At 41.2% G+C, this 25,426-nt stretch overlaps 1 protein-coding gene across 2 annotated transcripts in view; it reads left to right on the top strand.

Moving 5' to 3' along the window:
• The window catches only part of PCSK5 (proprotein convertase subtilisin/kexin type 5), a 456,163-nt gene that overhangs the window by 271,747 nt on the left and 158,990 nt on the right, over positions 1–25,426 (top strand). For both annotated transcript variants that reach the window (XM_008691034.2, XM_040620237.1), the window contains exons 14-16: positions 11,803–11,946; positions 16,228–16,330; positions 17,605–17,798. In XM_008691034.2, coding sequence (XP_008689256.2) covers positions 11,803–11,946; positions 16,228–16,330; positions 17,605–17,798 — 441 coding nt within the window. The remainder of the gene's footprint in view (positions 1–11,802; positions 11,947–16,227; positions 16,331–17,604; positions 17,799–25,426) is intronic.

Here is a 25,426-nt window from a genome sequence, read left to right as displayed (position 1 = left end):
GACTGTGTCCCTTTCTTCCCCTACCGATCTTCCTAGTTCTTATGTTCCATAGATGAGAGAAACCATATGATAATTGTCGTTCTGTGCTTGACTTATTTCACTTAGAAAGGGGGGGTAATCAGAAGGGGGAATGAAGCATGAGAGACTATGGACTCTGAGAAACACACTGAGGGCTTCAGAGGGGAGAGGGGTAGAGGAAGGGGATAGGCTGGTGATGGGTAGTAAGGAGGGCACGTATTGCATGGTGCACTGGGTGTTATACACAACTAATGAATCATCGAGCTTTACATCAAAAACCAGGGATGTACTGTATGGTGACTAACATATAATAAGAAAACATTAAAAAAGAAAAAGAAATTACTGACTGTGTTTTCTTTTAGGAGTTTCTGGTTTTGGGTCTCACATTTAGGTCTTTCATCCATTTGGGGTTTATTTTTGTGTCTGGGGTAAAGAACGTGGCCCAGTTTCATTCGTTAGCATGCAGCTGTCCAGTTTTTCCCAACACCATTTATTGTGTATTTGTGTTTGTGACAGTCTCAGAAGAGACTGTCTTTTCCCCATTATATATTCTTGACTTCTTTATTGTAGATTAATGGACTATATAAATGTGGGTTGATTTCTGGGCCCTCTGTTCTATTCCATTGATCTGTGTGTCTGGTTTTGTGTTGGTGCCATAGTGTTGTGGTCACTCCAGTTTTGTAGTAGATCTTGAAATCTGGGATGTGATGCCTCCAGCTTTGTTCTTTCTCAGTGTCGCTTTGGCCATTCGGGGTCTTCAGTAGTTTCCCACAAATTTTAGTATTACTTGTATGGACATTTTAACAATATTAATTCTTCTAATGTATGAGCGCGGACCATTTTGCCATTTGGTCATCTTCAATATCTTTCATCGGTGTTTTATAGTTTTTAGACTATAAATCTTTCACCTCCTTGGTTACGTTTATTCCTAGATGTTTTAGTCTTTGTGGTGCAATTGTAAATGGGATTGCTTTCTTAATTTCTTTTTCTGCTACTTCATTATTAATGTATAGAAATACAGCAGATTTCCAAATGTTAATTTTGTATCCTGCAGCATTACTGAATTCATTTGTTCCAGAGTTTTGATGGAGTCTTTAGGGTTTTGTATATATAATGTCATGTCATCTGCAAATAGTGACACTTTTACTTCTTCCTTACCAATTTGTATGCCTTCTATTTCCTTTTCTTGTCTGTTCGCTACAGCTAAAACATCCAGTACCGTGTGTTGACTAAAAGGGGCAAGAGTGGGCATCTTTGTCTTATTTCTGATCTTAGAGGAAAAGCTCTCAGTTTTTCACCCTTGAGTAGGACATTAGCTATGGGTTTGTCATTTATGGCCTTTATTATGTTGAGGTATGTCCTTCCAACCCCACTTTGTTGAGAGTTTTTATGAATGGATGTTGAATTTTGTCAAATGTTTGTTTTGCATCTACTGAGACAATCACATGATTCTTATCCCTGCTTTTCTTAATGTGGTATAGCACACTGATTGATTTGCAGATGGTTTCGTCTCAGAATAAATCCCACTGTGAATGTCCTTTTAAAGTATCATTGAATTTGGTTTGCTGATATTTTGTTGAGGGTTTTTACATCTGTGTTCATCAGGGATTTGGGCCTGTAGTTTTCTGTTTTTGTAGTGTCTTTGGTTTTGGTATCAGGGTAACGCTAGTCTCATAGAATGTCTTTAGAAGCTTTCCTTCCTCTTCTATTTTTTGGAATAGTTTGAGGAAAGTAGGTATTAACCCTTGTTTAAATGTTTGGTGAAATTCATCTGTGAATCCATCTGGTCCTGGACTTTTGTTGTTGGGAGATGTTTTTTTTTTTTTAATGGCTGATTGAATTCCCTTACTTGTAATTAGTCTGTTCAGATTTTCTGTTTCTTCCTGACTCCATTTTGAAAGATTGTATGCTTCTAGGAATTTATCCATTTCATCTAGATTCTCCAATTTTTTGGCATATACTTTTTTGTAGTAGTCTCTTTAATCCTTTGTATTTCTGTGATGTCAGTTGTTACTTCTCTTTCATTTCTGATTTTATTTATTTGGTCCTCTCTTCATTTTTCTTGATGAGTCCGGCTAAAGATTTATCAATTTTGCTTATCTTTTCAAGGAACTCTCTCTTGGTTTCATTGATCTTTTTATTGTTTATTTAGTCTCTGTTTATTTATACCACAGTCTTTATTATTTCCTTCCTTCTACTAGCTTTGGGCTTTGTTTGGTCTTCTTTTTATATTTCCTTTCGGTGTAAGGTTAGATTGTGTTATTTGAAATTTTTCTCATTTGTTGAGGGAGGCCTATATTGCTATAAAATTCCCTCTTAGAACTGCTTTCTCTGTTTCCCAAGGATCTGGGACCATTGTGTTTTCATTTACATTTGTCGCGGTGTATTTTTTTATTAACCCGTTGGTTAATTAGTAGCAGGTTGTTTATCATCCACATGTTTGTGGTTTTTTCCACTCTTCTTCTTGTAATTGATTTCTAGTTTCATACTGTTGTGGTCAGAAAACATGTGATCCATCCTGGAGAATGTTCCATGTACACTTGAAAAGAATGGATATTCTGTTGGTTTTGGACAGACTGTTCTGTATATCTCTCATGTCCATCTGGCCTAATGGGTCATTCAGGGCCCCTGTTTCCTTATTGGTTTTCTGTTTGGACGATCTGTCCATCAGTGTGAGTCTGGGGTTGAAGTCCCCTATTATTATTGTATTACTGTCAATTTCTCCCTTTATGTCTTCTGCTTTGTGAATTGTGTGGCTCCAATGTTGTACATAGATGTTTGCAAGTATTATAGCCTCTTGTCCTCCTTTGTCTCTTGTTATAGTCTTTGTGTTCAAGTCTATTTTGTGTGATATAAATATTGCTACCTTGGCTGTTTTTATTTTGTTTTTTCCTGCTCTTGTTTGCCTGGAATATCATTTTATATCATTTCACTTTCAGTCTGTATGTGCCTTTAGGTCTGAAGTGAGTCTCTTATGGGAAGCATATAGACGGGTCTTGGTTTTTTTAATTCATTCCACTGCCCACTGTCTTTTGATTGGAGTATTTAGACCATTTACATTTAAAATAACTCATTAATAGGTTTGTACTCATTGCCATTGTTAATTGTTTTCTGGTTTTGTTTGTAATTCTTGTTCCTTTCTTTTGCTGTCTTTTCTTGTGATTGATGACTCTTCATAGTGTCATGCTTGACTTTATTTTTTGTGTATCTATTAAAAATTTTTAGTTGGTGTTTACCATGGGGTTCATGTATAACATCTGAAGTATATAGCAATCTATATTAAGTTGAGAATAACTTAAGCTGGAACACATTGTAAAAGACCTTCATTTTTACTCTCCCCTCCACATGTTATGTATATGGTGTCATATTTTACATCTCTATTTTATGATTCCCCTTAACTAATTTTTTATTTTTTTACGTATAATTGACTTTACTACTTCTGTTTTTTAACCTCTGTACTGGCTCCATAAGTAATTGTTTGACTACCTTTACTGCATATTTGTTTCTACTCATGAAATTTTTTCCTTTCATAATTGCCTTCTAATTACGGCCTTTTCTTTTCAACTAACAAAGTCCCTTTTAACATTTCTTGTAACGCTAGTTTAATAGTGATGAACTCCTTTAACTTTTGTTTGGGAAACTTTTTATCGCACTCTCAATTCTGAATGAATGATCTTGCCAGGTAGAGTGTTTTTAATTGTGGGTTTTGTTTTTGTTTGTTTGTTTGTTTGTTTGTTTTTCCTTTTAGCACTTCCGATATATCATGCCACTCCCTCTGGCCTACAAAGTTTCTCCTGACAAATCAGCTGAAAGCCTTATGGGGTTTACCTTGTGCATAACTAACTTTCTCTCTTTATCTTTAATAGTCTCTCTTTGTCTTTAATCTTTGCCATTTTAATGTTATCTGTGTGAGTGTGAATCTCATTGGTTTCATCTTGTTTTGAGTTCTCTCTGCTTCTTAAACCTGGATATCTGTTTCCTACCCATGGATAGGGATGTTTTCAGCTATTATTTCTTCAAATGCGTTTGCAGCCCCTTTCTCTCTCTCTCTCTTTTCCCTCTGGGGCCCCTATAATGTGAATGGTTGTTCATTTTATGTTATCCTAGAGATCCTTTAGCCTATCCTCATTCCTGATTTTTTTGTTTTCTTTTTGCTGTCCAGCTCAGATGCTTTCCACGACCCTGTCTTCCAGATCACCGATCCATTCTTCTGTATCCTCTAATCTACTGTTGATTCCCTGTAGTATATTTTCAATATCAGTTAATGTGTTCTCAGCTGTGATTGGTTCCTGTGTACTTTCTATCTCTTTGTTGAAGTTCTGAGCTCTTGCACTCTTCTGTTTAGTCCACTGAGCGTCTTAATGACCATTGTTTTGAATTGTTTGGCAGGCATATTGCTTCTTTACATTTCATTTAGTTCTTTTTCTGAGGTTTGTCTGTTGTTTCATTCTTTTCATTTGTCTACTCATTTTGCTTGGCTTTCGGCATGGTTTCTAAGAATTAGGCAGAACAGCTACTTACCCTAAACTAGAAGGAATGATCTTGTGTATGGTCATCCCCTGTGTAGACCGTATGTGCCTGGTGACTTTAGCTGGCTGGCTGGGGGTCCCAGGTCACTCCGTGCTGGGGCTGTCCTGGTGGGCTGGCCTGAGCTGTGTCAGGGTAGTCCTGAGGCAATCTGTGCAGTGGGCACCATCGTCTGACAGCAGAAGCTAAAGTGGGTGCAAGCCAGGGGATCACAGCACTCTCTGTGCAGAGGGTATCCTGGCAAGATAGCTAACACTGAAATGGACAGAGACTGGGGCAGTCCTAGTTCTCTTACATAGAGGGGGCCCCGACAGGGCAGCTGAAACCAACGTACGTGTAAGCCAGGGGGTCACAGCACTCTTTGAGCAGACAGCACCACGGCAGGACACCTGAAGCTGAAGTGGCTACAAGCTAGGGTGTCCCGGGGCGCTTTGTGCTGAGGGCACCTTGGGAGGGCAGCTGGAGCTGAGATAGACACAAACTCCATATTGAGCCAAGAGGGCTCAGGCCATGGGGCGTCCTGCATCGGGGTCCTGGCAAGTTGCGAGCCAATTTGTGCACCCAGAGTATTCCTGGGTACTCTGCACTTGTGCCACCTTGGTGAGAAGGCTAGAGCTGTAGTGAGCACTGACCCCAGTGTCCCATGCTGAGACTGCCTTGGTGGGACAGCTGGGGCTGATGTGGGCTAGGGGACTGGGGCTCATGGAGTAACAGACTGGGGCACCCAGACCATGTCTACACTATCCAGGTGGAAGAGGAATGCGAGCCATGGCACTCACCAGCCCCTCTGAGCCAGGGAGAGTTCCAGCAGCTCCCCACCATTTGGACAAGTTCCAGCTGGATCCTTAAACATGGCGTTGTTGTTTTGTTTTGTTTTGTTTCTCCGCCCCAGGGCTTTGGGGGCCACTGTGGACTAAGGGCCCAGAGCTCACTGAGGCAGCAGGGCAGCCTTGGCTCCAGACCCTTCTCCTGTGTGTGCTATCAAGGTGGAGGGAGAATGCAAACTGTGGCACTCGCCAGCCCTCCAAGCTGGAGATATTTCCAGCAGCTGCCCCTGCCATTTGGTTGGATCTTTTGTGTTCTCATTGCCCTTTTAAACTGCTGCTGGTCACAGTGTTGGGGGAGGGGAAAGTCCCTTAGTGACTGTGTCTCCATCTTTCTTGCCATTCTCTACATGGTCTGTCTTTTCTTGTGTGGAACCTGTTCAGTAGCACTCAGTTCTGCTTCAGGAGGAAGGGCTCTGTGAGTAGGTGTAGACTGGGTGTGTCTGTGGAGGCGGTGAGTTCACGGTCTTCCTGTCACCATCTTGAACCGGAAGTCCATAGTAAGGATTTTTTGAAGGATTTTTTTTGTTGTTGTTGTTGTCTTTGTTTCGCTACACATTAGACCTGTCCTGGCTTTTCACTCCTGGGCCGACTGCATTTACGTACCAACATGTACAACAGATTTTTCTCACTCGGTATTTGCACAGTGATTTCTTAACCGAAAGTTGCATCATCAGCTGCAAAATCTCGTAAGTAATTTAGCAAATGGAAAACATGATGATAAGGGAACCGTGATGGCCCAACTGTGGCTGGATTTGATATGAATTGTGGCAGATTCTAAGGAAATAAGATTACATAATAAGCAAAACAGAAAGGGATGAATTGCCCAACAAGTATGTCCCCAGGGGGCTTCTGAGACGCTCAGAAATGACACAAATGGAAATAATCAATTCTGAGTCAGCATTCTTCCAAGTATTGTACAAGGGTAAATTTCAGATCCAAACTGATCTGGAGTTAAGTGAGCCAGGTTTTAGGGTGAGTGAGGGATTGGATTTCCTATAGTGTCCTTGAATTAGATGCCTCATTTCTATACCTGAGAGTTGCCCTAAGAAAAACGCGTTCTCTTTTGCGTTGCTCTGTAAAGGCAAGCGGGTCACGAATTTTGCATGGGCATTCATTTCTTGCCCCTGCTTACTGTATAACACCTGGAATTCGGAGACCGAATAGCTCCCTCATTATGAAAAGCATAGTCGCTAATAAGTAAGTCCAAAGAAAAGCTGGCGGAGGGCGAACCACGTATAAACCAATGTGCTGGCCCGTGCAGATGTGAGACCACGATGAATGTGCCACAGAATATGTTCCTTTTCAAGCTTCAAGTCCATAACTCCTGGAAGTAAACAGGAGGGCAGTTTCATAATAATGGTTTAAGAACGCAGCATTTGGGGCGCCTGGGTGGCTCAGTCGGTTAAGCATCTGACTTTTGATTTCAGCACAGGTCATGATCTCAGGGTCGTGAGATCAAGTCCCACTTTGGGCTTCACACTGGGTGTGGAGCCTCCTTAAGATTTTCTCTCCCTCTCTCTCCCTCTCGCCCTCCCCACCCACCCCTGCTCATGCATTTGCTCTCTCTGACAACAACAATAACAAAAATAGCATTTGGATTCTCAATTGATTTTCTTTTTTTTAATTGAAATATAATTGATACGTAACATTAAATTAGTTTCAGGCATACAACGTACTGATATTTGTACATATTGCAAAATGATCACCAAAGTCTGTTTTTTTAGATTCAGCATACAAGTGAGATCATATAGGATTGTCTTTGACATTTCAATTCACAGAAGACCCTCAAGATCCATCCGCGTTTCCACAAATGGCAATATTTCCTTCCTTTTTATGGCTGAAGATTATTTGCCACTGGTAAAAATATACTAAATTTTTATTATTTATCCAGCAACGGACACATAGGTTGTTTTCATATCTTGGCTATTGTGAATAATGCCACATTGAACATGGGAGTACGTATACTTTTACAAGGTTATGCTTTTGTTTTCTTCAGATAAATACCCAGAAGTGAAAGAGCTGGATCATATGGTAGTTCTAGTGTTAATGTTTTGAAAAACCTCCCTCCTGTTTTCTGGTCTAGCTGCACTGATTCGCATTCCCACCAAGGGTGCACAAGTGTTCCCTTTGCTCCGTATCTTCACCAACACTTGCTAATAACTCTTGACTTTTCGGTAATAGCCATTCCAGTAGGTGTAAGGTGATATTGCGGTTTTGATTTGCATTTCCCTAATCGGTGATGTTGAACACTTCTCACGTACCTGTGGGCCACAAGTGTGTCATCTTTGGAAAAATGTCTATTCATATTCCCTACCCATGTTTTAATCAGATTATTTTTCTGATATTGCCTTGTAGGAGTTCTTTATATGTTTTGGATATTAACCTCTTATGAGATACACGATTTGCAGATATTCTCTCCCATTCAGTAGGTTGGTTGCCTTTTCATCTTGTTGATGGTTTCCAATGCCGTGCAGAGCTCTTTAGTTGGATACAGTCTGATTTATTTTCCTTTTGTTGCCTTTGCTTTTGGTCAAATGCGAAAAACTTAACACCAAGACCGATGGCAAGGAGCTTACCGCCTATGTTTTCTTCTAGGAATTTTATAGTTTCAAGTCTTATGTTTAAATCTTTAATCCATTTTGAGTTTTCGAGGGTTTTTTTTTTAAGATTTTTATTTATTTGAGAGAGAGAGAGAGAGCATGAGGGGGAGGGAGGAACAGAGGGAGAGGGACAAGCAGACTCCACGCTGAGCAGGGAGCCCGACACAGGGCTAGATCGTAGGACCCTGGGATCACGCCCTGAGCCAAAGGCAGACACTTAACCAACCGACTGAGCCGCCCAGGCACCCCCATTTTGAGTCAGTTTTTGTTTCTGATGTAAGATAGTGGTTCAGTTTATTTTGCATGTGGCTGTCCAGTTTTCCCAACATCAGATATTGAAATCCTTTCCCCATTGTGTATTTTTGGCTGCTTGTTGTAAATTAATTTAACATATCTGCAGGAGTTTATTTCTGTGTGCTATTCTGTTCTGTTGATCTAGGGGTCTGTTTTATGGCAATGCCATAGTGTTTTGATTACCATAGCTTTATATTTTGAAACCAGAAAACATGATTCTTCCAGCTTCATTTTTCTCAAGAGTGATTTAGCCTTTTGTGGTTCCATAAAAAGTTTAGGATTGTTTGTACTATTTATATGAAAAATGACATCTATAGGTGCTTTGGGTAGTACAGACATTTTAACAATATTCTTCTCATCCATGAGCACAGAATGTCTTTCCATTTATTTGTGTTTTCAAGTTTTTCATCATGTGTTATAATTTTCCATGTACAGGTCTTTTACCCCCTTGGCTAAATTCCTAAGCATTTTATTCTTTTTGATGCAGTTATAAGTAGGATTTTCTTAATTTCTGTTTTTGATAGTTCATTAGTGTATGGACATGCAAAAGATTTGTGTTTGTTCATTTTGTATCCTACAGCTTTTGTGAACTGGTTGATTAGTTCTCACGGTTTTTGGTGGCATCTCTGTGGTTTTTCATAGACCATACCATAGCATGTGCAAATAGTGACGTACTTCTTCCTTTCTTTTTCTTGGCTAATGTCCTGGCTAGGACTTCTAAGACTGTGTTGACTAAAAGTGGTGAGTGTCTTGTTCCTGAACTTTATGATGCTTATTATTCCCCTTATACACACTTTGTTAAGAGCTTTTATCATAAATAGAAGTTGAAATCGGTTAATGCTTTTTCTGTATTTATTGAGATGATCATATGATTTTTATCCTTAATTTTGTTAACGTTGTGAATCACATTGATTGGTTTGTGAATGTTGAAACATTCTTGCATCCCTGGAAGAAATCTCCCTGGTGGATGGTATATGATCCTTGTAATGTATTGTTCAATTCAGTTTGCTCATTTTTTTGTTGAGGACTTTTGCATCTATGTTCATCAGGGATTTTCTTGTGGCATCCTTATCTGGTTTTGGGATCGGGGTAATGCTAGCTAGCCTCATAAAATGAGTTTGGAAATGTTCGTTCTATTTTTGGGAAGAGTTTTAGAAGGACTGGTATTCTTTAAATATTTGGTAGAATTGACTAGAGAAGATATAGTTCTGGTCATTGCTTTGTCGGGAGGGTTTTTTTTATTACTGATTCGATCGCTTTACTAGTAATTGTTCTGTTCAGATTTTCTGTTTCTTAATGATTCAGTCTTAGTGGGTTGTATAGGTCTAAAACTTAATCCATTTCTTCTAGGTTGTTCATTTTGGTGTGTAGTTGTTGATGATAGTGTTTTATAATACTTTATATTTTCATGGCTTTTATTTTTATTTTAGTTACAACCTCACCTCTTTACTTTTTGTTTTGTTTTTTGAGAGCTGGGGTGGGGGGAGGCAGAGAGAGAGAATCTTAAGCTCCACGCCCGGCATGGAGCCCAAAGTGGGGCTCGATCTCACCACCCTGAGATCATGACCTGAGCTGAAATCAAGAGTTGGACGCCTAATCCACTAAGCCACCCAGTTGCCCCCCTCCTCTTTCATTTCTGATTCTTTGTCTTCTGAGTGAGCTTAAGAATAGATCTGTCAATTTTGTTTACAGTTCTGTTACCGGTAAACATAAGCCCTGCAGGCCACCAGTGCCAGCAACCTAGAGGTGTCCCCTGGGAGGCAGCCATAAAAATGTGGGTGCCGGATGAGAGTACAGGTTCCTGCTGGGAAATACTAGTGAGTTGGAGCAAGGCTGAGGAAGAGAGCAAAGATGGCGCCCACCCGAGAGTATTTCCATAGCCGCTAGCTGAATGCTAAGGTAAGCAACTAAGCCTCTCTCACGGATAGTCAGTGCTCTTCAGTTGTTTGCCTCTGCACCGAGCCTTGGAGTGGGTGGGTCCACACATGCACGCTCTTTCAAAACTAGTCAGTTCACTGTAGACTTGTGGGTCTCAAACCCTATTCATTTTCAAAGGTAGATATTTTGGGGGCTCGTCTCCGGTGCAGGTCTTAAAAATTGGGGTACCCAATATGGGGTTCAAACCTTTTGCGTCGTGGGGAGAAACTTGGGGTTTTGAGTCAACTTGGGTCACAGTGCCGGGGGTGAGGTTTATTGCAAGATGGTGTCTCGGCCTCTCTCACCTGCTTGCGTGTGGGTTGTTTGTCCAGTTGTGTAGGAACCACTCAGCTACTATAGGTTTTGTTTTCTTTTTCAGAGGAAATCGATCCCTATGTCGCTGTAGATTCAGGGAGTCGGTAGGAAGAGGTGGGGTCAGGATCTTCCTACACTGTCGTCTTAAACTGGAACCCCCAGATGGATTTTAATAGCAGTCTGTACTCTCAGTGCCTTCGAGAAAATGAACAACCCCTATGCCTGTTTCCTTATCCATATATTGGGAATTCAAGTGTCTACCTCCCAATTGTTGTGAGCATTGAATTCTAACTTAACAGATGGATCAGCTGATACCTCAAGTTCACCACTGTCAGGGCGCTGGCAGAACCCTGGCCCCAGCCATGCCTGGATTCTCTGTATTTGGTTAAGTGGAGGAGGGACCTTCCAGGAGGTCCTGCTTCCTACCACCATACTTCCCATGTTCTTAATGGTTTTGTCTCACTTCTGCTTATGGTTGATTCTTTAGGTGACTCTTATTAAGCTTAGTGACCTGTGACCAGTTTTTATTTCTTAGCTTTATTCACACAAAAAGCAAGAAATAAGGACTAAAGCAGAATGTTCTTTGAGAACCTTGTCTGCAAAGGAGTTAAAACTCATGGCTCCTGTCTCAAGGCAGTCTTGACCAGAAAATGCTTTCTTGCAGCACTGTCCACTAGAACATTCTGCAGTGGTGGAAATACTCTATATTTGTGGTATCCATTGTAGTGGCCACTGGCCCCATAGCCTATCGAACACTTGAAATGTGGTTAGTATGACTGAGGAACTAAATTTTTAAATTTTGAATAGTCAAATGTGTCTAGGGGCCATCACTGGACAGCTCAGGTCTATAACATAGTATAAATAGTGATGTATTCGTAAGATTAAATGACTAATTCAGTTAGGTGGAACAAAGGAGTTTTGTCTTATTGATAACACCAAAAAAATTTTTTTTAATTCAAAAAAGGCTTCTGCAAAATTCTGGGGTTCTCTAGCAAAATATCCATAATTTGAAATTCACCCCTTGGTCCAGCGGAGAGGTGTTCATTTCTCAGGCTTCCTATAAATGCTGATTAAATTAAGGCTTATCCTCTAGTTGGTGCTCAGTAAATAATGTGATGTGTCTATTAGTTAATTCTGCAACTGGTGGAAAAGGAGCATTTCTAGCTCTGCACCTCATGCCATGATTCATATGAACATGGTTGCCACGATTCTGTTGCTTTTCTTAAATGAGACGTAATTAAAGAAATTGTAAAGCTCAAGAGACTATGTGTGGTCATGCTATGGTTTCATTATTGTTTCTCCAGGAAAATTGAAAGAATGGTCTTTGGTCCTCTACGGCACCTCCGTGCAGCCCTACTCACCGACCAACGAATTTCCTAAAGTAGAACGGGTCCGCTATAGCCGAGTCGAAGACCCCACCGATGACTACGGTCCAGAGGATTATGCAGGTGAGCTGGCTTCCAGCAGGGACACAGGCTAAGGAAAGAACTCTCGTGCATCACCCCACTGCGCAGAGATCAACTCCTACCCCTATTCAAATATATTTTCTTCCATCTTCTTTTCTATCCCCCCAAATATTTGCACATTTCTTTTCTTCAAAGCTAAAAGCACTGTAGAGTTTTCATATCCTTTTTCTTCCTCTTGTGGTTATTATCACATATCCTCACAACAAATATTTAAAAGACAGCATAACAGTCCATCCTATGATTGTACTATAATCTGGGCTGTGTAGTTTGGAGTTTTACACTCTTTTAAATAAGATTTGGATGAACATCACTATTTTAATTATTTCCTTCGAATGGAGTTCTGAGTACTACTGCATCAAAGGGAATGATCGGTTTGAGAGCTTGGACACATTTTGTCACGTTCCTTTCCGGACAAGATGTGCCAGTCTATGCTGTGACAGCTGTGCGTTTATTACACTCGTTCCTGCCAAAATTGAGTGGAAAGAAAAAAAGCACCAAGAAAAAAAAAAAAAAAAGTTTAAACTTTTTTTAAGATTTTATTTATTTATTCGACAGAGAGGGAACACAAGCAGGGGGAGTGGGAGAGGAAGAAGCAGGCTCATAGCGGAGGAGCCTGATGTGGGGCTCGATCCCATAACGCCAGGATCACGCCCTGAGCCGAAGGCAGACGCTTAACCGCTGTGCCACCCAGGCGCCCCCAGTTTAAACTTTTTATAGCTTTATTAGTAAATCATTTTTCCCTCGGTAGTTCTAGGAATGAAACATAATTATATTTTATCCAATTTTCTTATCTATTCATCAGAACTCTTTGTATGTTAATGTGTCTCACATTTTTCCATACAGTAGTTCCCCCTTATCTGGGGTTTCCAAGTAGTATCCCCTTATTAACGGTCAGGAAGCTGATGATCCTCTGGTCATTAATAGCAAGATATTTAGAGAGACTGCATTCACATCCTTCTGTCATGGTATATTGATATAATTGTTCTAGTTTCTCCCTGTACCTAATTTAAAAATTAAATGTTATCACAGGTATGTATGTATAGGAAAAAAACCCTATATAGAGGGTTTGGTACTATCCACGGTTTCGAGCAGACAGGAGTGGGGAGGAACTACTCTATTTGCTGAAAACATTTCCTCAGTTATTGCTTGCTTCCAAAATGTAGGTTTTGTTTTGTGGTGGTGTTTTGACGGAAAAAGAAAATTGGAGGGTAGGGTTTATCGTTTCAGATCTCACTTGTGTGTTGTTTTTAAAGAAGTTTTAGTCTTTAAAATCAACTACCCACATGCATTGTTTTCTAATCTCTGATTTTTACATTTGGCCATTAATTCATCTGGAACTTATTGTGGTTTATGAGATAAAACGGTCTTTATTTTCCAAATAGACATTAGTGGCTGGGTTCTCATCCCTTCTTTTACTAGTTTAGGACCTTCCTTTCATTTTTAAATATTTATTGGAGAGGGAGAAGCAGACTCCCCACTGAGCAGGGAGCCCCACGCCGGGCTCGATTCCAGGACCTTTCCTTCGTAACAGAATAGAAGTAATTCTTATGCCAGGGTCACTTCAAGTACCTCCTTTTCTGATTTTTTAATCTAATAATTCTTAATCTGGTAACACCCACACTATATTTTACTCTGTTGAACATCTTGTTTTCGTAGCAATTCTTAAGTCTACCTATAAAGATCCCATTGGAATTTCATGTGAATTTACATGCAATCTCATGGGAAGAATTGTTTAGGTAAGAACTGCTTTTATAATATACAGTCTTTCCACCTAAAACACAGACCATGTCCCATTTTACTGAAATCTTATGTTGTATTCTTCTTCTTAGTGTTATTCCTACATATTTTGGGGTCTTGTTGCTATTATAATAGAAAATATGGCATCTTTTCCAACTAGCACATGCTGGTATCTAGGAAATCTATTGATCGTTGCATACTTATGGTTTAGGGTTGATTTTCTGGGGCAGCTTAGGTATTATAGCAGCTGTAATTTTTTTTTCCTCCTTCAAAGTATATTTCTGATTTTATGTATTGGAGAGAGAGAGCGCACAAGTGGGGAGGAAGGAGGAGAAGCGGACTCCCTGCTGAGCGGGGAGCCCCACCTGGGGCATGGTCCCTGGATCCATGAGATCTTGACCTGAGCCACTCAGACACCCCTCTGCTTTCTGTCCTGTTGCCCTACCACTTAAAGGAGCATTCAGTGCTCCTGCGATAGGAGAAACATACTTCATTAATCACCTTAACAGAATATCTTAAACAGGTAGTATCCCAGAGTCCATCGTAAACTGGAATAATTCAAACCAGTTGAGCTAACCGGAGCTCGAGTGTGTTAGATGATCTTGTTTTGAGCTTGTAACATTACTATTCACCAGCAAACCATTTCATCTTCTCTGATAGGCTATCCAAGAACATAAACTGAGCATAATAGTGACCTGTTGCTATATGCCTTCTGGTAGGTTTCCAATTCACATTTTGGTCATCTTAAAATTCTGAACAAACGGTTCTCTATCTCTGTGGTTTTTCTTGTTCACATCTCCAAAATGCCCAGATTGGCACTTATGAGAGAACAGAGACAATTAATTATTTCATTATTCCCCTGCAACCTAAAATGCTGAACTGCATCTGGGACAGTTTAAAAGAAACAGCACAGCACACGAACAGGCCATACGGAGCCCTTTGGCACATATAAGTTGGGGGGGAGGGGGCGTTAATTGCAGAAATCATCTGGTGAAAATTTAGGGCCACCCATGATTCCTTTGCTTCAGAGCTGTGATTTTCACCTTCATGAAGAAGTCAGCCTGGCTAAAGGCACAGATGGCATTATCCTAACCAGATCCCTGCACTTTTTCATGAGATTCCAGGGGCTGTATGACCCCCAGCTGGCTGAGCTCCAACCCTGACATGCAGAGAGCCGAAAGGTCCCATGTTATACTGGCTGGGGAATTTAATTTAGAGATCAGTTTTAAGGCTTGGGAGAACGAAGAGATAAACAGCACTGTCAGATGACTCTTAATCAGAAATATATTTCAAGTCTGTATTCCTTTTGAAAGGTCATCCCGAGTACCTGATTTACTACTTCTGTGTAGGGGAGCCGGATTAAGAAGGGGGACCGATGCTGATCCTGGGCTGTGTGATTCTGGACAAGCCACTCTAATTCTTAGAAAGTATGGTTTTCTCACTGGGTAAATGAGGGTGGTTGAATGCTAGATTTTTCTCTAAGTCATTCCTCCTAGGTTCTACCATTTTCTGTTCTGACTCAGTAACTGTAGAAGAGAGTCCTATGACTAAAGGAGATCAAGGTTCAACAGTAAATCCTTTTGCTTCAAATAAGTCTGGTTCAGACACATCTGACGTAGCAACTTACTGTTCGTACGTTCTGTGCGGGATGTTTATGGCTAGTTAAAATCATGTGAATTTTCAACAGGAAAGAGCTTGAAGATTACAAGACCAAATGTCCTAAAATATGGAGAACAGGGAGTTAGTTCAAGCAAAAGGTCTAGCCCATGTCATTGGAAAGCTTTTCATCAGTTATAAAAATCTCCCATCTTTCTGACATTTTTTTTTTTCCCTCTGTTCTTTGTCTCTAGACCGAAGAATATGTCATGAGAGATTAGCATGCTTCATCCTAGGTCTGGAAATCTTTAAGCTCGCTTGCATTTTTAAAACTTTATGTCTAGTTTTCTTTTGTTGAGTTGCCCACCGTCCTGTGGGTAGGATGCACTTCTAAATCTATTATCTGTGCCGTTAAGTACCTGCTTTGTAATCCAAGACCGGATACTGATAAAGGCTTGCCGGCTACAGCATCTCACAGGCATTCCGTGGTTTTACTGACCGTGGGCAAGCCGGCAATCTGGTCCAGGCATGGAATAATACAGCTTTTCCTTTTTTCTGTCAGCAGCTTAACTTCTCATTTTTCTGTCAATCCGACATTTAATTGCCATCCGTTCTTTTCCAGTTGCCACGGTGGCACTGTGCGTTTGAATTCTGAGATATTTGTTATCTGCCACAAGGCAGCCACGTGTGCTTTTTTTGAAGACCAGGCCACGACTGGATTTACATTCTTGATATGTAGGTAATGGAGGTTTTTCTCCCCAAAAAGTCAGGAGTTCATCTCTGTGCTTAAACATTATTCCTCCACCTTAAACTCTCACTGCATAAGGAAGACAAAAAAGTCGTCTTTTATACCAAATTCAAGGTAAAACTGACCCGCTTTAAAATCGTTTTTTCCAAGTCTTGTTTTCATTTTTCCTTCCCCCGGAGAAGGTCCCTGTGACCCCGAGTGCAGCGAGGTCGGCTGTGACGGGCCGGGGCCAGACCACTGCAACGACTGCTTGAACTACTACTACAAGCTGAAAAACAACACCAGGTAAGAACGAGCCTGAGGCCGAGTCCCCCGCAGCATGCCCCGAGTGCTCCCACCGGCTGCGCTCCAGCCTCGTCTGCCGACTTCCTCCCCCCGGGACTTAAGCCCAGAAAAGAGGCTGCTGCAGGAGCCCACCGCCTCCCGGTGTCATTCCAAAGGCTGAAACCCATACTCAGTGTCCCTGTATGCTGTCACGCTGCAATTGTCTTTGCTCACGTTTGGAAGGGCCTTAGGGGAGGGACTAGCTCTACATCGGACTGCTCTTCCCCTCTAGACCTTTCCCATCCCAAGGATGTCGGATGCCAGAGCTCTGTTTGCCCTTCATGAAAATGCCAGCATCCAGCCCAACAGATGCGTTCCCGTGTGGCAAAGGGGCTGGGCCCTGCTCATCCCCCCCGATTCCACTCTGGGCACTGAGGTGGACCTGCTTGGTCACCGTAACTCTGAGTCCCTGGCTTCGGCCTCAAGTTGTGCAGATCTGTCCACCGGGAGGCCCCTGGATGGCCCATCAGAGGCTCTCCGCTCCCAGCATTTCTCCGAGCCCTGCCCCCTGCCCCCTGCTCCTTCAGGGAAAACATACTACCGGAGCTGACTTGCAGTCAGTCCACACCTCAGTCACCCAGACAGACCCAGACACGTTCTACTTCCTGTTTGCGTGCATGCTGGAATTTCAGTGCCTTAAAGGAAGGGCCCTTGGCTACTACAGAACCTCGCAGACCAGCAAAATGCCTGACATTTTACTTGCTACTCGGTAGTAAATATTTGTTGAATGAATAAACAAAGTGCTGTCCTTCAGTTATAGGCAAACAAGGAAGTTCCTTCTTTAAATGTATTTAAATGTATTTATATTAGACAATAGCGTAAAGCCATTACCACTGGTGCACAGGGTCCCTGGGACAACACACAGAAAGAGAAGTAACCCCGTATTAGCAACTTTGGTATAAAATCGTGATTCCCCCATAGTTTCCCTTCAACCCCATGCCACAACCTTCCTCTTGAGCCTCGGTTTCTAACCCTCATCCCCAAACCAGAAGATGGTTTGGACCGAGACATGCCTTACTCGGCGGACTTGGTATTGGGCGGCTGCCTGGCTGCTTCAGCCCCCCACCCAGGAAAAAGCTTCAACCAGCAGAATTTGGCTCTTTGGATAGGTGTTACCGTGGTGGTTTACAAAGGATCTTGCGCTGGAAGACGGCTGTTGGCTGAGCACCCCCAAGAGTGCCGAGGACTCCGTCTCGGGTGATGCTGCCCTTCTTTCTTGTCGTTCCACAATGCAGGATCTGTGTCTCCAGCTGCCCCTCCGGCCACTACCATGCTGACAAGAAGCGATGCAGAAAGTGTGCGCCCAACTGTGAGTCCTGCTTTGGGAGCCATGGGGACCAGTGCCTGTCCTGTAAATATGGGCATTTCCTAAATGAAGAAATCAACAGCTGCCTTACCCACTGCCCTGACGGATCCTACCCGGACACCAGTGAGTCGATTTCAGATATGTGGCTTTCAGAGAGGAAAGGGAAGGTTTTCATTTGAATGACATTAGGAGGGAAATTGAGGCCTGGGTTATATCAAACAGGGCCTACACCCGGTTTTTAAGAGAACACGGTTAGAATTGTAACAATGAATTTGTAACCATTTTTATAAAAAAAATAATTGATGTGAAAATGCTTGTAACTTACCATCAGGGAGTCCTCAGGCTCATCCCCAGATTCAGTGATTTGCTAGGAGGACCCATAAGACACAGTACGGCGTTGAGCTTCTAAGTGTTCTCCCAGGATGCACTGAAGTCCCCCAGCCACAACTGGTTACAACCTAGAGTCTCAGTGCCCAGGGTTGTGGTCGTGAAGACACCCTCTCCCTGGCACATACCAAAATTCCTGGATCCTGGAAGGAAGGCAGATGTTCAGCAGAAACCATATTGTTTGTACCGTGTAGGCACCCTGAGCCACTCTATCAGGGTGGCGGAAACCCTCCTGAAATCCAATTCCCAGATACTAGCCACGGGCCAGCTTCATAAGCAGGCTTTCAAAAGATAGCAGCCAAGCGTGCTTTTTTCTAGACACTAACCAAAGCAACCTGGCCTGTATGGTATCAGTGTGTGCTTTCAGGTCTAGAAAACGGGACTTTGATGTGAATATGGAATAGACGTGTGTCTAAGACTAGAGTTAGTCCAGTCCATGAGGAAAGGCAACATAAAATCCATTTGCCAAGTTAGAAACAAAACTGAAGAATTTCCAGAGAGATGAGAGAAGACAGAGTAGGATCCTGAACTCACCTTGTCCCTCAGACACACTGAGAGAACAGCTGCATTTGAACAACTGACTGAAAACCACCTGAAGACTGGCAGGACAGACCTTCCACGGTTCATTGTAGACAGAGGCTCACCTTGTAAAGAGGTGGAGACAGTTGGAAACCAAACCCCTATGCCTCTTACTACACACACATCACAAGCATGGAGAAGCAAGAGGATCTGACCCCACACCAGGCACCCCCAGCACGAGGAAGATGAGTTCCCCCAAATGTCTGGCTTTAGAAACCAGGAGATCTTAACTCCAGGGGGGCTTAGTTCCAAGAGAGCCTGAGGGCCATAGGAAGCTGAGTCTCCATCATCCTTAAAGATCCAGCAAACTAAATAATTCCACCCAGACAGCATAGAAGCAGCAGTTTGAAAAGTGCCTGCAGTTATAGAGGAAGGAGCTCTATTGACTAATCTGTCCTGGGCAGATTAGATCTGTCCCCGGGCAGAGATGTCCAGAATATTTCTCTAGAAACAAAAGTGCTGGTAAGTGCCATTCCTCCCCAAGCCTTAGATAGATAGCTGGGTGTTTGTGAAAGGTAGCGTGAACCCTCTCCATCTACTTCGCTAGAGCACTGGGTGCTCTTCCCCATCCAAGCCCAACGCAGCAGTCCGCCCTTCAGAGTGGCTCCTGCCCACCACTCCCACCTGGAGGGTGCCACTCCGAAGGGACTCACTCACGCCTGGGGAGGGAGGAGACAAGCCCTCATAGCAGCACACTTGCAGTCCCTACCGGGGAGCCTCATAGCTGGCTGGGCAAGAAGCCAGCCCTGCCCTTCAGTGCACCTGTAGCTGTGGCCGAGGGACTAACTGCAGCCAGCTGGGCGCACTGCCGGCCCCACTCACCAAGCCTGTCGCTGTGCCAGACAGGCCTCAACCCTACCCAGGACACTCATAGCAGGCAGAGTGGATCATTGCGGCTGGCTGGGCTGAGGGCAGTTGCGACTCAGCCACAACAGGCTGAAAAACAGACGAAATGAGGAATATGTCCCAAACGAAATGGAAATAAGCAAATACGTGATAAAGGATTCAAAGTACTTGTCACTGAGATTCTCAGACCTTCAACAGAGAGAAAATATAAAAATGAGTCAGAGCTGATAAATTTATTAACTGAAATAAAAATCCACTATCACTGACCTGTTGATTCCATTTAGTGTAAGACAGGGTAACGGAAAACAACCCAAAGAATGAAAAATGAGAGTAGGTTAAGGGAACTCTGGTGGCATCATCAAGCATAGTAACATGCACATTACAGGGATCCCGCGAGGAGAGGAGAGGGGGCTGAAAACTTCCCTAACCTGGGGAAAGAAGCAACATCTACGTCCAGGAAAAACAAAGAACCCCTAACAAAATGAACCCAAGGAGGTCCACACCAAGACACTAAAAATGACAAAAAGTAATGAGAAGCCAAATAAGGCTATCAGCTGATCAGCAGAAACTTTGAATATAGCATGCTACTCCCCTCTGGCCGGCAAAGTGCTACAACAAACCAAAAACACTCTACCCAGAAAGTATAGCATTCAACAAAGAAAAGTTAAAGGAGTTCATCCCACTAAATCAGGCTTACAAGAAATGTTAAAGGGAATTCTTTAAATGGAAAGAATAGGCCATCACTAGAAAAAAAATATATTAAAGGTACAAGTGAACAGAGAGTAAAGATAGATTAATCACTATAAAGCCAGTATGGAATTTAAAACACGAGGTAGTACAATCAGTATCTAGAAAAATTAAAACATCACATACATAAAACATGGAGGTGACAGTTAATTTCAGTAGTTTTACAATGTATTTGAACTTAAGCAACCCTCAGCTCAATATAGAACCCAATGGTAACCACAAATCAGGAAGCTGTGATATGCACACAAAAAGAGAGAAAGGACTCCAACCATATCACTAAGGAAAATCATCAATCCACAAGGGAAGAGGAATCAAGAAGAACTACGAAAACAACCAGAATACAATTAACAAAATGGCAATAACTACCTATCTATAGTAATTACTTTGAATGTAAATAAATACTCCAAATCAAAAGACGTATTGTGCATGAATAAGAAAACAATACCCATCTGTATGCTGCCTACAAGAGACTTACTTCACACCTAATTACATGTACAGACTGAAAGTGAAGGGATGAAAGAGCAAACCAGGCAAATGTAAGTGGAAAAAAAGAACAAAACTCAGGGTAGCAATACACACCCTTTTCAAGTGCACATGAGCCATTCTCTGGTATACATAACATGTTAGGCCACAAAACAAGTCTCACTGTATTTAAGAAGATTGAAATCATATCAAGCATGTTTCCTAACTTAAATGGTATGAAACTAGAGGGAACAAAAACCCCAAAAACATGGAGGTTAAACAACATGCTACTAATTGACCAATGTGTCAATGAAAAAGAAAAAGAAATTTAAAAAATGCATGGAAATAAATGAAAAGACAGTAGCTTAAAATCTTTGGGAATCAGCAAAAGCAGTTCTAAGAGGGAAATCTATAGTGCTCTTAGGCCTGCCTCAAGAAACAAAAATAAAGAACCTAGAAAAAGAACAACAAAGTCCAAAGCCACGAGAAGGAAATAATTAATGAAATAGAGACCCCCCCCCAAAAAAAAAAAATACCAATGAAACCAAGACCTGGTTCTTAGGAAAGATAAGCAAAACTGATATTTAGCCAGACTTATCAAGAGAAGATTCCAAGTCAGAAATGAAGGAGGAGAAATAATATCATAGAAATACAAAAAACTATAAGAAAATGTTGAAACATTATCTGCCAAACAATTGGACAATCTAGAAGAAATGAATAAATTCCCAGAAACATACAATTTCTGAAAACTAAATCAGGAAGAAATAGAAAATCTGAGCAGACCAATTACTAATACTGAAACTGAATCAGCAGTCAGAAAGTCCCAACAAACACAAATCAAGGACCAGATGGATTCACACGTGAGTTCTACATACTTTTAAACAAGAATACCTATTCTTCTCAAATGATTCCAAAGAGGAAGAAAACCTCTAAATTCATCTATGAGGCCAGCATTACCTTGATCTCAGAACCAGATAAAGACATTATGTAAAAAGAAAACTACAGGCCAATACCTCTGATGAAAACAGATGCAAAAATCCTTAACAAAAGACTAACAAACCGAGTTCAGTAGTACATTAAAAAAATCACTTAGCTCGATCAAGTGGGATTTATCCCAGAGATGCAAGTATGGCTTAATAGTCACTAATCAATATGATATCACATAAACAAGGGGAGAATAAAAAAATATAATCTCAACAGATGCAGAAAAAGCATTTGACAAGATACAACATGCATTCATGTTAAAACTTCTCGACAATGTGGGGTTAAAGGGAACATATCGGAACATATCTGAACATAACAAAAGCCATATGTGACGAACCCACAACTGACATCATACTCAATAATGAAAACTGAGAACTCATCCTCTAAGACAAAAATAAGACAAGGATGTCCACTCTCACCACCGTTACTCAACATAATACTGGAAGTTCTAGCTGCAGCAATCAGACAAGAAAAAGAATAAAGGACATCCAGATTGGTAAAGAAGTAAAACTGTCACTACCTGCAGATGACAAGATACCATACATAGAAAATGCTAAAGACTTCACCAAAAAACTATTGGAACTGATCAATGAATTCAGTGAAGTTTCAGGACACAAAATTAATATACAGAAATCTGTTGCATTTCTATACACTAATAATGAAGTAGCAGAAAGAGAAATTAACGCCATTGTAATTGCACTGAAAAGAATAAATACCTAGAAATAAATTTCATCAAGGAGATGAAAGACCTGTATTCTGAAAACTACCAAACGCTGATGAAAGAAATTGAAGATGACATGAACAAGTAGAAAGATACACCATGTTCAGCGATTGGAAGAATATTGTTAAAATATTCATACTACCCAAAGCAATCTACAGATTCATTGCAATCTCTACCAAAATACCAAAAGCATTTTTCACAGAACTGCGGCAAACAATCCTAAATTCTCTATGGAACCACAAAAGACCCTGAAAAGCCAAAGCGATACTGAGAGAAAAGAACAAAGCTGAAGGTATCACAATCCCAGATTTCAAGATCTACTACAAAGGTACAGTAATCAAAACAGCATAGTGCTGGCACAAAAATAGATACCTAGATCAATGGAACAAGATAGAAACCCCAGAAATATACCAACATCTATCTGGTCAGTTAATCTCTGACCAAGGAAGCAAGAATATACAATAGAGAAAAGACAATCTCTTCAATACATGGTGCTGGGAAAACTGGACAGCTACATGCAAGAGAATGAAACAGCACCACTTCCTTACCCCATACACAAAAATAAACTCGAAATGGAATACAGACTTAAATGTGAGACCTCAACCATAAAAATCCTTAAAGAAAACATAGGCAGTAATCTCTTGAGCATTGCCCTTAGCAGCCCATTTATAGATAGGTCTCTTCAGGCACAAGAAACAACAGCAACTATATAGGGACTTCACCAAAATGACAAGCTTTTTCACACTAAAGGAAACCATCAACAAAATAAAAAGGCAACCTAGTGAATAAGAGAAGATACTTGCCAATGATGTATCTGATACGGGGTTAATATCTAAAATATATAAAGAACTTATATGACTCAACACCAAAAATATAATGCAATAAAAAAAATGGGCAGAGGATCTGAATAGAAATTTTTCCAAAGAAGACCTACAGATGCCAACAGACGTATATGAAAAGATGTCCAGCATCCCTAATCATCAGGGAAGTGCAAATCAAAACCACAATGAGATAGCTATTCTAGAATGTATGAGGGGCTATCAAGAACGGACACCAGTCAGTGTTAAGAAACAAGAAATCAAAAATACCATACAATCCAGTAATCCCACTATGGGTATTTGCCCAAAGAATACAAAAATGCTGATTAAAAAAGATATATGCACCCCTATGTTTATTGCAGCATTATTTACAATAGCCAAAGTATGTAAGAAACCCAAGTGTTCACTGACAGATGAATGGGTAAAGAAGGATTATCCATTCATCATACACACCCACACCCCCAATGGAGGACTATTGAGCCATTAAAAACAATGAAATCTTGCTATTTGCAACAACACGGACGAAGCTAGAGAGTATAATGCTAAGTGAAATAAGTCAGAGAAAGACAGATACACAGGATTCCACTCACATGTAGAATTTAAGAAACAAAACAAGTGATCAAAGGAAAAAAAAAAAAAAGACAAACCAAGAAGCAGACTGTTAAGTATAGAGAGCAAAGTGATAGAGCAGAGGGGAGGGGGTGAGAGGGTGGGTGAAACATGTGATGGGGATTAAGGAGTACAGCTGGATCGCTCTATTATACACCTGAAACTAATATAACACGGTATGTTAACTACATTGGAATTAAAACCTTTTAAAAAATAATAAATTTGAAGGAAAAAAAGATGTGGTGCGTGCGCGCGCGCGCACACACACACACACACACACACACACACACACACACACACACACTGGAGTATTACTCAGCCATACAAGAGAGGGAGATCTTGCCATTTGTAACAACATGGACGGACCTAGAGGGTATTATGCTAAGTGAAATAAATCAGACTGAGAAAGACAAATACCGTAGGATTTCACTTATATGTGGAAGTTAAAAAAAAAACAAAAAACAGACTCTTAAATACAGAGAACAACTGTTGGTGGCCAGAGCAGAGGTGGGTGGAGGGATGGGCAAAATCATAAAGGAGGTACAAACTGCCAGTTACAAAATAAGTCAGTCACAGAGATGAAAAGTACAGCTAGGGAATATCGTCAGTAATACTGTAAAAACATTGCATGGTAACAGATGGGGACTACACTTACCTTGGTCAACCCTGAGTAATAGAATCGTCAAATCAATATAGTCTATATCTGCAACTAATATAACATTGTATGTTACCTATACTTCGATTAAGAAATGAATAATTTCCTACATGGCAATACAAATAGAACTTGGGGAGCTTCTTCCACACACAAATCCTTTGCAACTTTACCAAACAAAAATCTGTAAATGACCATGTCACTTCACAGAGTTTGGGCCCCAATCCGTTGTCATTAGGAAACAAAGGTACGTTCCCTGGAGAATTAAGGAATCCTTGGCCATTCCTACCTGTTCGTGCTCTGGTAGGGCCCTTTTGCTTTACTTCTGAGTTGTGGGTAATTAACAAGTGTGTCACACCATGATACGTGATGACACTGCTATCTCCTGTTTCTGCACAACCTAAGAAAGAAGAAAACCCAAGTTTAAATGAACAAGCATTGTTTTATCAGAAATCAGGGAAGAATTTTGAAGTGGATCCTGTTGCTTCTTAAGAAGTCAAAGTTCCTTGACTCAAAGGCAGGCACTTCTCCACGAGGCACATGGAATCTCTCAGCTTACCCTATAGAAACATGGGTAGATTTCCTTGTAGCTCCCCTCCCCCCCAGTTTGGAACATGAGCTACCACCTGATAGAGAAAGGAAAAATAAGAGTGGGGAAGGGAGTCTGGGGGATTCCCAGAAATAAGCAGTATTTCTTGAAGAATTCAAAATTCTATTGGAAAAGAAATTTGATTCAAGATGGTGCACAATAGGATCAAGATAACTGAGAGTCAGTTGTTTCCCCAGAGCCTGGGAGGTATGTGGTGAAGGGGGGCTCTTCCAACAATGGCTTCGCTGCTATGAGTGGTCTCTGCCTCTCTCTCCTGTGTAACTGACTTCTGTTACATTTTCCGCCTGTAATGAGTCTTTTGACCTCTAAAACATAGTGATCAGGTACGATCATGAC

This window comes from Ursus maritimus, unplaced genomic scaffold, assembly GCF_017311325.1.
Source record: "Ursus maritimus isolate PB19 unplaced genomic scaffold, ASM1731132v1 scaffold_34, whole genome shotgun sequence".
Classification (NCBI taxonomy): Eukaryota; Metazoa; Chordata; class Mammalia; order Carnivora; family Ursidae; genus Ursus; species Ursus maritimus.
Note: the sequence above shows the minus strand (reverse complement) of the source record. Positions and strands in the feature narration are given on the sequence as shown.